The sequence below is a fragment of the Heterodontus francisci genome, chromosome 19 (genome assembly GCF_036365525.1).
Source record: "Heterodontus francisci isolate sHetFra1 chromosome 19, sHetFra1.hap1, whole genome shotgun sequence".
NCBI classification, from domain to species: Eukaryota; Metazoa; Chordata; class Chondrichthyes; order Heterodontiformes; family Heterodontidae; genus Heterodontus; species Heterodontus francisci.
In genome coordinates, this window is record NC_090389.1 from 85,012,634 (window position 1) to 85,025,593 (window position 12,960).

The 12,960-nt window shown below is 42.9% G+C and overlaps 1 protein-coding gene across 1 annotated transcript in view; it reads right to left on the reverse strand.

Moving 5' to 3' along the window:
- The window catches only part of LOC137380263 (plexin-A1-like), a 484,672-nt gene that overhangs the window by 253,926 nt on the left and 217,786 nt on the right, over positions 1 to 12,960 (reverse strand). Inside the window, exon 6 of the mRNA XM_068052142.1 lies at positions 6,040 to 6,163. Within this exon, the coding sequence (XP_067908243.1) occupies positions 6,040 to 6,163 (124 nt within the window). The remainder of the gene's footprint in view (positions 1 to 6,039; positions 6,164 to 12,960) is intronic.

Here is a 12,960-nt window from a genome sequence, read left to right on the forward strand (position 1 = left end):
GGCTAATATTTGTCTCTCAGCCAACTCCCACCAGAAACAAATGAACTGCTCACTCGTCTCAATGCTGTTTGTGGGACCTTGCTGTGCTCAAAATGGCTGCCCTGTTTGCCTACATAGCAACAGTGAATCTCAAAGCAAACTATTGTGCACTTTGGGACATTGTAGAAATAGGGTGTGCTGTTTGTTCGGGTCTGAAGTTCTGTTTATGGATGATAAATACCTGGTAGTTCAAGATAATAGGGGGAACAGGTGTTGGGTGTTAATTAGTTCACTGTATTCAAGTGTTTATATATAAAGAAAAGCCAGCCAGCACTGGCTGGTGGTGTTGTTTGGAGAGCAGAAGTAAGCTCTAACAAGCAATAAACAATCTCCACCAAAGCATCCTGGTCTCAGTATCTTCTTCATAAACATTGGTAGCAGAGAATGGTTGCCTGGAAGTCAAGATTGGAAACTTAGATTTGTTTTCAGACAGGAGATTGGAATTGGAGTTTTTTTTTGAGAAAGCTGTATTTGACATTTTTATTTGAAGAAAGATGACTGAAACTAAGTGTAAGGTGTCGGTTTATGATTTTCCACCTCTGTTTTGTGAAGCCAAACCTAATGGTCAATGGATAAATGAAACGGATATCTGGACACGGGTTACGTCTTTACCAAAAAGGAAGCAAGGAATAGCCCTTGCACTTTCACTTCCTGCTAGAAGCAAGATCGGGGCAAAGTGTTCTCGGAGCTAGAGGCTCATCGCTTGGACAAAGAGGAAGGTTTGGACAAACTCTTGAAATATATGGATAAAATAAAAAGGATAGGCTGTCTGATCAGATGTCTGACGGCCTAAAAATTTTTGGGAAAACGTTCCTTTCCGGCCGCTTTCATGGTGCAGACGGGCTCTTTAGCGGTGACACTGAAGGTGAAGGATACAATGCTAGCAGCATTTCGAGGCTGTTCAAGTATGGGGCCCAAGCGTCAGTACGACAGGAGAATCACACAAAAAGAATGAGGATAGAGACCCTTTCGGCAGCTGTAACAGACGGCAGGCCTTGGGCAATTATGGCAGAAGGATGAACCCCAGGAGTAACCAAGGGGTGGTCAACAGGTGTTTCTGATGTGACTCAAGTATCACTATGCGTTGCCTTGTCCAAAAAGGAATAACAGGGTTTTTGAGATGACACATGACGTGGAAGGTTTGGAAGGCGAGGATGACACTAATAATCAATCAGGAGGAATTGTATTGGTCACGAGAAGCTTCAGTCTGGTAATCATACATACGACAGTTCTTTCCGTTTCAGGTTTGGGGATGACAATACGTTGAAATCACTAAAAAAAGAGTGGTAATTCCGTGAAAAATAGCAGGTAAACCATTTTATTAATACGGATGTAGTATCCAGTGATATTTGCTGTTAAGTAAACCGTCTATGAAAAAGGCTGGGATGAAATTGGATATGGAACATGATAAGGTGATTGTCTTTGGGAAATCTGTAGCTTTGCGGTTTACACAGTCGGGACATTATTGTATTCCTTTAGCGAGACTCAACGTCTCCAAGCAGGATGTTAAAGAAATATTAATGGCTTCCAGGGGTAGGGATTTAAAGGAGAAAAGGCAAATTATTTCAAAACTACATCGACAATTTGCACATCCATCTTGTCATAGGTTGAAGATTCTGTTAAAAGATGCAGGGGTAATAGATGATGATGGCACTAAACTTATCAAAGATATCAGTGAAAAATGTGATATCTGTTTAAAAAAAAATACAGGAGGATGCCGTCGCAACCCACAGTGAGTATCCCATTGGCAAGGGACTTTAATGAAACCATAGCGATGGACTTGAAGGTATGGGCTAAAGAAAAAAAACATTTTTCTTCTACACGTTATAGACGTCGTGACTAGGTTCAGTCGACGGTATTCTATAGTAAAGTCAAAACAGTAATAGTGGACAAGATAATGGAAAGGTGGATAGGAACAGGACTGGGAGCACCAGCTAGGTTTCTAACTGACAATGGAGGAGAATTTGCCAATGATGAGTTCAGGAGTATGTGTGAAAATATGAATATTGTAGCAATGCACACGGCAGTAGAAAGTCCTTTTAGTAATGGGATTTGTGAGAGAAATTGTGCTGTGATTGACGAAACACTCCGAAAAATTTTAGACAGACTAGCCAAATTGTAAATTGACGACTGTTCTGGCGTGGGCAGTACATGCGAAAAACATGCTTCAAATGGTTGGGGGCTACAGCCCCCATCAATTAGTTTATGGCAGGAATCCAAAAATACCTTTGGTAATGTGGGATCATTCCCCGGCTTTAGAGGGGATTACAATTAGTTCAATTTTTGCGGAACATTTAAATGCCATGCATGCAGGGAGAAGAGCATTTATTAAGGTGGAGGTTTCAGAAAAAAATTAGGAGAGCTTTGAGGTATCGAATCAGACCATCAGAAAAGAATTTTGATACCGGCGATACGGTGTATTACAAAAGAGAAGGGCAGAAAGAATGGAGAGGCCCAGGAAAAGTTATAGGCACTGATGGCAAAACGGTGATTTTGCAACATGGCAACCAAACAGTTAGGGTACATTCCTCGTGGCTTATTGGCACTGATTATACATTGACAGAATCTGAACAAATGATGGACACTGATGATGCACCATGTACTTCGCTTGCACATATGTCAGCTCTTTGTGAGCAACAGATTGTGGCAGATGATGGGCTGACTGAGAGTGAACCAAGTGATAGTGAAGATCCAGATCAGGCCATTTATCCCAAAAGTCAACTACCGAAAGTTAGGACGAGAGTGACATATATGCCAGAAGGCACTAGTGAATGGAGGGAAGCCACCATTATGGGAAGGGCAGGAAAGGCCAGAGGGAAACACAAACATTGGCTGAATGTGCAAGACAAGGGACAGGATATCAGACCTATAGATGGGCAAATGGAAGTGAAAATATGGAAGGTCAGAAAACGTGGTGTAAGTCCAGACAGTGGGCCTGAAGATGATCATAGTCCAAGGAAAAGGTCACAAACTTGTGAAAGGAAGTCTGGTTGGAGGGACAGGTCAAGTAGTAGTAGTCCAGAAAGGGATAGGAACTCTAGTCGGGGATGTGGTTTCACAAGAGCAAGGGCCAGAGAGCAGGCGAGGGGCACCACAAGAAGTAGGAGCCCTTACGATAGAGAAGTTCCAGTGGTTACTAACAAGTTCGATGGTAAATTGATAAAGGATGCTAAGCAAAAAGAGTTGACAGTTTGGTGTATACACAGAGGTGCCCAATAGAGGACAACCAGCATTGTCCCATAAATGGATTTGTACAGAGAAAGTACTTCCCGATGGTACATATAAGGTGAAGGCCAGACTTGTAGCTCGGGGATTTGAGTAACGACTAGGTGACCAGGAAGTTAGAGTAGACTCCCCAACAGCAGGGAAAACAAGTTTGAGGACTTTCCTAGCCCTTTTAGTGACACACTCGTGGGAATGTAAGTCCATTGACATCTAAGCAGCATTTTGCAAGGGGAGAAATTTCAAAGGGAAGTATTTTTAAAACCACCAAAAGAAGCTGGACATATAGAAGGGAAATTATGGAAGCTAAACAAGTGTGTTTATGGGCTAAATGATGCATCCAGGGTATGGTATTTTTCAGTTAGGTCCGTCCTACTAAAAGCTGGTTGTATTCAACTGAAGGTGGATCTGGCAATGTTTTATTAGTACTATAAAGAAAAACTAGCATTTTCTTGACGCACGTGGATGATTTTCAATGGGGAGCATCTGAGGCATTTGAGAAATTGGTGGTAGATAAAGTTCTGCAGGAATTTAAAATTGGAAGTCGGGCTTCTGGAGCTTTTAAATATATAGGGTTGAATATTAGGCAGACTAAGTTGGGGAGTAACCTAGAGAATGTTAATAGAATCTCAATAAATCGGGCCAGATCCTCACAAAAGGAAGACTCTGTGACCAAGGAAGACGTAGACCAGTTACGGAGCTTAATCGGGCAGTTGAACTGGGTAGTGCGCACAAACTAGGCCGGATGCTTGCTATGATGTATTAGAATTGAGCATCATACCGAAACATGCTACTGTTGAAGTGCTGAAAGCAAATAAGACATTGAAGAGATTGAGTTTTGATAAATGTACACTCGAGTTTCCAGCATTGGGTGACCCAATGAAGAAGAAATGAAATTAGTCATCTTTAGCGACGCCTCACACACTAATCTTCCCGATGGTTATTCAAGTGCAACAGGGTTCATTATATTTTTGGTGGGAAGAAATGATAAATGTTGTCCGTTAGCCTGGGAATCAAAAAAATAAAGAGGATAGTTAAAAACATCTTAGCTGCCGAGACACTTGCACTGATAGAAGCGATAGATATGGGTATATATTTATCGAGTATATAAGGGGCAATTGGAGAAGGGTTTTCCTATCGATAACCATTCTCTCTGGGACAATGTCCATTTGACAAAAAGCGTCACAGAAAAGAGATTGAGGATTGATCTCGCAAGTATAAAAGAAACGTTGGAAAGAAAAGTAATTTCCAAAATAAAATGAGTTGACGCAAGCCATCAGTTGTCAGATTGTTTTACTAAGAGGTGCTTGTTCGAAAAAATTGTTGGATGTCCTCGAAGAGGGCCGTCTTGTGTTAAGTTAGGAAAACGTGGACTTTTTTTTTTAACGATAAGATCGCTTTTTCTTTAAACAAGTTTTTTTTTTAAAGGGGGGAATATAAAGCATGTTAATGGCTGGTGCTGTAGAAAGTTAATGATAAGTAATGTAAAAAAAAATGTATCATTTGTTTTTTTTAATTTCTTTTTCATATGTATTTAATTTAAAGAAAACAGGGGGAATCTGTTAGGGCCTGAAGTTCTGTTAATGGATGATAAATACCTGGTAGTTCAAGATAATAGGGTGAACATTGGTGTTGGGTGTTAATTAGTTCATTGTATTGACGTGTGTCTATATAAGAGCCAGCCAGCACTAGGTGGTGGTGTTTGGAGAGAAGTAAGCTCTGTGACAAGCAATAAACAATCTCCACCAAAGCATCCTAGTCTGTGTCTTCTTCACAAACAGGCTTGGAGATTTCTCTAATGCTGTTGTGTAAATATGAGTCCCTATCGGGTACACCCAAGATGGCTTAGCACTATACATGGGAAGTACCTGTAACCCCTAAACTGTCCAAACTCTTGACCGGTTCCCCATTAGAAATTGTTTCTTTCTGCTTGTGAGGAAAGGTTTTGGTGAGAAGGAATTCAACAGTGTAACCTTTACATTAAAAGCTAAAATACACAGCGTCACAATTGAAATTTAATAAAATTTGCAGTTATCAGACCAATGAACTGTGTTGGTTTGTTAAAACTGACTAATCAACTGATAGCCCGATTTGAGAGAAACTTGGGCTTAGCAACCATTAAACTGTTAGAGAAAGCATGTTCCGGAATATGCTAATTAGAAGAAATTTGATGATGTAAATTGGGCAGCTTGCAAGACAGATCACTTGCAAAGTTCAAAATCTGCTGGTTGAACTTTTACAGGTCAGGAAGGTTAGACAAGGCCACATCTGGTCATGATACAAGCAGTACCCTTCCCTACATCAAGCTAAAGACTCGACTAGCCCATCATAAAGATCCTTTCATCCTATCAGTTAGGACTGGATTTGATGCCAGCTCTTTTCAAAAGCTGCAGTACATCTGATCTCCATGGAGACTGGGAAGATTGGGGCATGGCAGACATGACCCAGCAAGAAGTCTGACAGAATGACATGAAATATTAAATTACCCTGATGTTTCCCTTCTCCCTCCTCACTCCCAAAACAACAAACAAACAAGTGACTTCTGCCAATCTAATCCCAAATGCCAAGCATCAAGCCAGCAGGTCTGATGGGGTCTTCTTTTCAAGGGGGATAAACCTTGGCATGACCAGGAGCCAAATTCACATCCAACTCACATCAGTACTATGGATTGATCAGAATATTAAACACACAATTGGGATGCTTGCCCATTTCAATTTGATTTTGTACACATGCACACACTTTGGATGAAAAGCAGAGTAAAATTTCAATCAAACTCACCAGAACTTGGGACATGGTGACAGAAATGTTCTTGGGCTGGACACTCAGTTGGACACACTGTCGCAGGTTCGAGGCGTAGCGCTGATACTCATTGGCCCTGTCACACCTGTCTTTGCGAGAGCATCTAAAGTAACATCAGAGTTAATCATCACCTGTCCACAATGCTCAACAGACCCAAATACAGAGAGACACTTTTTAAAATTAATTTTAATTCATTCTTGGGACATGGGCGTCACTGACAAGGCCAGCATTTGTTGCCCAGCTGTAGATACAAAGGATTACAGAGAACATTCAGCCCAACCCCTGCTCTACGTGACTCTCATCAATGATATCCAGTCTGTGGAACCCTCACTTCTCCGTCCTCCCTCTCTCTCTGGCTTTTAAAAGCCAAACTTGGCATCAATTGACTCACCACTTTGCGTTCTCTACCACCTTTACCAAACCCTGCAGTGCACTGCAGATCTTCGGCCCTCCTCAGTTGAACCCAAAAGAGTCTGGCGAGGGTATTTTTTTAAATCCAGATGACAGTTTGCCTTGAAGGAATTAGGGCAAAATTAAGTGACACCTGACTGACCGGCCCAAGAAAGGCCCAGCGCTATGTTCCAGATCTATTAGATTTCAGATCGCATAATTTGTCAGATTGTTGGCACTTCTATTGCTAACAAATCCTGCCCGAGGCTCCTTTCAATAAAACATTTAAACTCGGGAATTATTAAATAAAGCATTTACTGAGATCACACACAGTGCACTTGGAATGTGCAGCAGGCACCACAATAGATCAAGACCAGGTAATAGATTGCATCACTGAGCGAAGATGAAAGGTCAAGGGTGAGAAGTGTGGCCCTCATTAGCAGGAGGGGAATTAAAGTGGGCAAGTAGGGAGTTAGTTTCAAGTGTTTTTTTTTATATTGATGTGCAGTGGTTTTGTCAGTTCCAAGGCAAGATAACAGGTACAGAGCATATGACAGTAAACTACAGACAAAATTGTTGACACAGGAATAGGAGTAGGCCATTCAGCCCCTCCAGCCTGTTCCACCATTCCATCAGAACATACTTTAAGATTCTTCAAAAGCACGACGAAAGCATCAAGTGTTATAGATCACAGATATGGAGTAAAGTTTCAATTTGGAACTTTTGCTCAGGGAGTGGCAATAAAAACTGCGATGATAGTCTTGCTGGAGAGTGCTTTTCACTCTTCCCCCTAACAGTTATGTATTAATTCCTTGTGATCTCCTGCATTGAAAATTCAATTTTCCAAACATAAATCTAAATTGTGTTAGTGTTTCCATTCAAGCTGCAGTGAATAATTTATAGTCAACTGCTGTCTAACAAGACACAATCCTCTTTAAACCCAAGTCACTCAATGTTAAGCCACATCGGGCTCTGTAGAGCTGTGGACAGAAGCAATATAATCTTGTGAAAACAGAGGAACCAATGGCACCTAAATAATTGATGCCCCAATTTAAATGATCAAAGTTTAATATCAATATCAACCGCTATGGCTCGACAGTGGAACTGCTCCTCCAGATACCCGTGGCCTCTTGGTGTAATCACTGTCAATTCTAAAGCAGATTAGTGCGAGAGCATTAACAGAAGGATTGTCTTAATTTTTTAATCACCAGATTGAATCTCAATAGATAAAGTTTAAAAGAGGGGATTCCATTTTTGGAAATTGTTCTTCCAAAAATGTTATCATCCCAATTGAAGAAAGGAATGGGAGGAGGTTGTTCAGCCCATCGAAGTTGATCTCCCATTTTGTCAGACATGGCAGCTCTTCATCTTTGTGACGCCAATTCACTTGCTCTGTCTGTATCCCTTAAAGCTCTTACTTCCCAAGTAAGAAATTTCTCTTTGTTTTAAACATCTCTATTGACTTTTGCAACGGACAGCAACCTACTTCATTCTGAATCACTCAACTGGCGCTTGCGGGAGAGGGGGGCGGGGTCGTGCACGGAGGGGGAGAGGGGGGCGGGGTCGAGCACGGAGGGGGAGAGGGGGGCGGGGTCGGGAGGGGGAGAGGGGGGCGGGGTCGGGAGGGGGAGAGGGGGGCGGGGTCGGGAGGGGGAGAGGGGGGCGGGGGCAGGAGGGGGAGAGGGGGGCGGGGGCAGGAGGGGGAGAGGGGGGCGGGGGCAGGAGGGGGAGAGGGGGGCGGGGGCAGGAGGGGGAGAGGGGGGCGGGGGCAGGAGGGGGAGAGGGGGGCGGGGGCAGGAGGGGGAGAGGGGGGCGGGGTCGTGCACGGAGGGGGAGAGGGAGGCGGGGGTTGTAGTATTATGTATTAGGGTTGATCAATATTCGTAAGGTTTACTAATAGTGGTAAGGTTTATTAGAATTATCAATTGATCTATTACCAGTAGGAAGGTCTACATCTGTGTAATCAAGAAAAGTATAACTTTAGTTGAAGGTGGTACTAGCATTTAATAAGCCCAGTAAATTCTACGATATTTAGGAATTATTCTAAGTTAATTAAGAAAGTAATTGAAGTAAATTAACATAGCACAAGTAACAAAGGCAGGACAGGTGTTATGTTGCAGCTGTGGTGTGTGGGAGCTCCTGGATGCCATGGCAATCCAGGAAAAACACGTCTGCAGAAAGTGTAAGCAGCTAGAGGAATTCCAGATCAGGATTATTGATCTGGAAGCCGAACTGCAAACCTTGTGCAACATAAGGGAGGGGGAGAAATCCCTGGACACTTTGTTCCAGAGGATGGTCCCACCTCTTAGAACAGGGTCATCTGTTTTGGTCAGTAGTGAAGGACAGGAGGATGTGACCGTGAGTGAGGCAGGTAACGGGACCGAACTAACAGTAGTGGAGGAGCCTCAGACTTTGCAATCGTCAAACAGGTTTGAGGTGCTCTCAACCTGTGTGGATGAAAACGAGGTCTGCAGGAGGATGAGCAGACTGGCCATGGCACTGTGGTACAGGAAGTCATTCAAGTGGGGGGAACAAAAAGGAATGTAGTGGTAAAATAGTGAGGGGGCTTGACACTGTTCTGTGCAGCCGAGAGCGTGAGTCCTGAAGGCTGTATTGCCTACCCGATGCCAGGGATCGGGACATCTGCTCAAGGCTGAACAGGAACTTGGAGTGGGAGGGGGAGGATCCAGTTGTCGTGGTCCATGTAGTTACCAACAACATAGCTAGGACTAGGAAAGAGGTTCTGCTTAGACAGTATGAGGAGCTAGGCAATAAATTGAAGAACAGAACCTCAAGGGTAATAATTTCTGGATTATTACTGAGGCATGTGCCAATTGGCAGAAGGCACACAAGATTAGTGAAATGAATACGTGGCTCAAAGACTGGTGTGGGAGAAGTGGGTTTTGGTTCGTGGGGCACTGGCACCAGTACTGGGGAAAGTGGGGCTGTACCGTTGGGACGGTCTGCACCTGTACCATGCTGGGACCAGTGTTCTAGCAAATTATATAACTAGAGAAGTAGAGAGGGCTTTAAACTAAACAAGGGGGGGTGAGGGATCAAGCTTGGGTAGATGTAGCAAATCAAGGGGGAGAGTCAAGGCAGGAGAGCAGAATAGAAATATGGGAAATGAAGGTCAGAGAATGGCAGGAAGGGACAGAGAGAAAAAACCTAAGATCACACCAACAATCAAGACTAGATGTTACAAAGATAATAAAAAGACAAAACTAAAGGCTCTGTATCTGAACGCACATAGCGTTCATAACAAAATAGATGAACTGATAGCGCACATTGAAGTAAATAAATACGATCTGATAGCCATTACGGAGACATGGCTGCAGGATGACAAGGATTGGGTCCTCAATATGGAGGGGTATAGGAAGAATAGGAAGCTAGGTAAAGGTGGAGGGGTAGCACCATTAATCAAGGATGGCATTGGTGCAATAGTTAGAGATGACCTTGGTTCAGGAGATCAGGATGTAGAATTGATTTGGGTGGTGATGAGGAATAGTAGGGGAAAGAAGTCACTAGTGGGAGTGGTCTACAGGCCCCTTCGCAGTAACCACAATGTCGGAGTATCCAAGAAGAAATATTGGGTGCTTGTGATAAAGGGACGACAATAATCATGGGTGATTTTAATCTACATATAGACTGGAAAAATCAGATTGGCCACAGTAGTCTGGAGGAGGAGTTCATAGAATGTTTTCGAGATAGTTTCTTAGAGCAGCACGTTCTGGAACCAACCAGAGAACAGGTTATATTAGAGATGGTATTGTGTAACATGACAGGACAAATTAATGACCTCAGAGTAAAGGCACCTCAAGGTAGCAGCGACCACAATATGATTGAATTTTACATCCAGTTTATAAGAGTGAAGAGTGGGTTTAAGACCAACATTTTAAACTTAAATAAGGGCAACTATGTGGGCATGAAAGCTGAGCTAGCTGAAGTGAACTGGGTTACTAGGCTAGGAGATAGATCAATAGAGAAGCAGTGGCAGACATTTAAGGAGATATTTCAGAAAACTCTAAGTATATTCCTACTATAAAGAAAAATTCTAAGGGGGAGGACCTACCATCCATGGTTAATTAAAGAAGTTAAGGAAAGCATCAAACTTAGGGAAAAAGCATATAATTGCACAAAGATGAGTGGCAGGTCAGTTGATTGTTCTTTATATTCTGACCAGCAGAGAATGACCAAAAGGTTAATCAGGAGAAAGAAATTAGAGTGTGAGTAGCTAGCCAGAAATGTAAAAACGGATAGCAAGAGTTTCTACAGGTATTTAAAAAGCAAAGGAATAAGTAAAATGAGTGTTGGTCCTCTAGAGAGTGAGAATGGGGAGGTTATAGTAGATTATAAGGAAATGGCGAATTAAATGAACAAATATTTTTTTATTTTATTTATAGATACAGTACTCAAACAGGCCCTTCGGGCCACCGAGTCTGTGCCAACCAACCACCCATTTATACTAATCCTACATTAACCCCATATTCCCTACCACATCCCCACCATTCTCCTACCACCTACCTACACTAGGGGCAATTTACAATGGCCAATTTACCTGCAAGTCTTTGGCTGTGGGAGGAAACCAGAGCACCTGGCAGAAACCCACACAGTCACAGGGAGAACTTGCAAACTCCACACAGGCAGTATCCAGAATTAAACCCGGGTCCCTGGAGCTGCGAGGCTGCGGTGCTAACCACTGCGCCACTGTGCCGTCCACTGTGCAGTTTGCTTCTGTATTCACCATAAAGGATACAAAAAACATTCCAGTAATAGCAATAAATCAGGAAGTGGAAGGAAGAGAGGAACTTTGTGAAATTACAATCACCAGGGAAGCGGTACTGACCAAACTGATGGAGCTGCGAGCTGACAAGTCCTCGGGTCCTTATGGGCTTCATCCTAGGGTCTTAAAAGAGGTGGCTAATGAAGTTGTAGATGCGTTGGTATTAATTTTTCAAAATTCTCTAGATTCTGGAAAGGTTCCATCGAACTGGAAAGTAGCAAATATAACCCCTCTATTCAAGAAGCTGGGTTGGCGGTTGGGGGTGGGGGGGGGGGGCGCAGAAAACAGGTAACTATAGGCCAATTAGCTTGACCTCTGTTGTGGGGAAAGTGTTAGAATCAAATCATTAAGAAGGTTGTAGCTGGGCACTTAGAAAAACTCAAGGTAATCCGGAATAGTCAGTATGGTTTTGTGAAAGGGAAATCATGTTAACCAATTTATTGAACTTCTTTGAAGGAGTAACATGCATTGTGGATAAAGGGGAGCCCATTGATGCACTGTACTTGGATTTCCAGAAGGCATTTGACAAGGTGCGACATAAAAGGTTGTTGCGCAAAGTCGGAGCTCATGGTGTATGAGCTAACATATTAGCATGAAGAGAAGATTGGCTGGCTGACAGAAAACAAAGAGTATGAATAAATGGGTCCTTTTCTGATTGGCAGGATGTGACGAGTGGAGTCTCGCAAGGGTCTGTGCTAGGGCCTCAACTTATTACAATTTATATCAATGACTTAGATGAGGGGAATGATGGCATGGTAACTAAAATTGCAGATGACACAAAGATAGGTAGGAAAGTATGTTGTGAAGAGGACATAAGGAGGTTGCAGACTGATATAGATAGGTTGAATGAGTGGGCAAAAATCTGGCAGATGGAGTATACTGTGGGAAAATGTGAAGCTGTTCACTTTGGCAGGAAGAATAAAAAAGCAGAGTATTTCTTAAACGAGGAACGACGACAGAATTCAGAGGTGCAGAGGGATCTAGGTGTTCTAGTGCATGAATCACATAAGTTTAGTATGCAAGTACAGCAGCTAATAAAGAAGGCGAGTGGAATACTATCCTTTATTATGAAAGGAATTGAAAATAAAAGTAAGGATGTTATGCTTCAGTTATACAGGGCATTGGTGAGATCACATCTCGAATACTGTGTGCAGTTTTGGTCTCCTTATTTAAGGAAGGATGTAAATGTGTTGGAGGTGCTTCAGAGGAGGTTTACTAGATTGATACATGGAATGAGCGGGTTGTCTTATGAGGAAAGGTTGGACAGACTGGGCTTGTTATCACGAGTTTAGAAGAGTGAGGGGAGACTTGATTGAAGTTTATAAGATCCTGAATGGTCTTGACAAGGTGGATGTGGAGAGGATGTTTCCTCTTGTGGGTGAGTCCAAAACCAGGGGGCAGTGTTTTAAAATTAGGGGTCGCCCTTTTAGGACAGAGACGAGGAGAAATTTATTCTCTCCGAGGGTTGTGCGACTTAGGAATTCTCTGCCTCAGAAGATTGATTCTCTTGCCTAACAAGAATCTAAGTTTATCGGGGGTAGATGAGAGTGTAGAATTCGAAACTGAAACAGATCAGCCATGATCTTATTAAATGGCAGAGCAGGCTTGACAGGCTGAATGGCCTACTCCTAAATTGTGTGGTAGGGAGGCAGGAGGGAGAGAGAGAGAGGGGTGCAGGAATGGGGGGGGGGGGGGAAGAGAGAGAGAGAGAGAGATAGAGAGAGAGA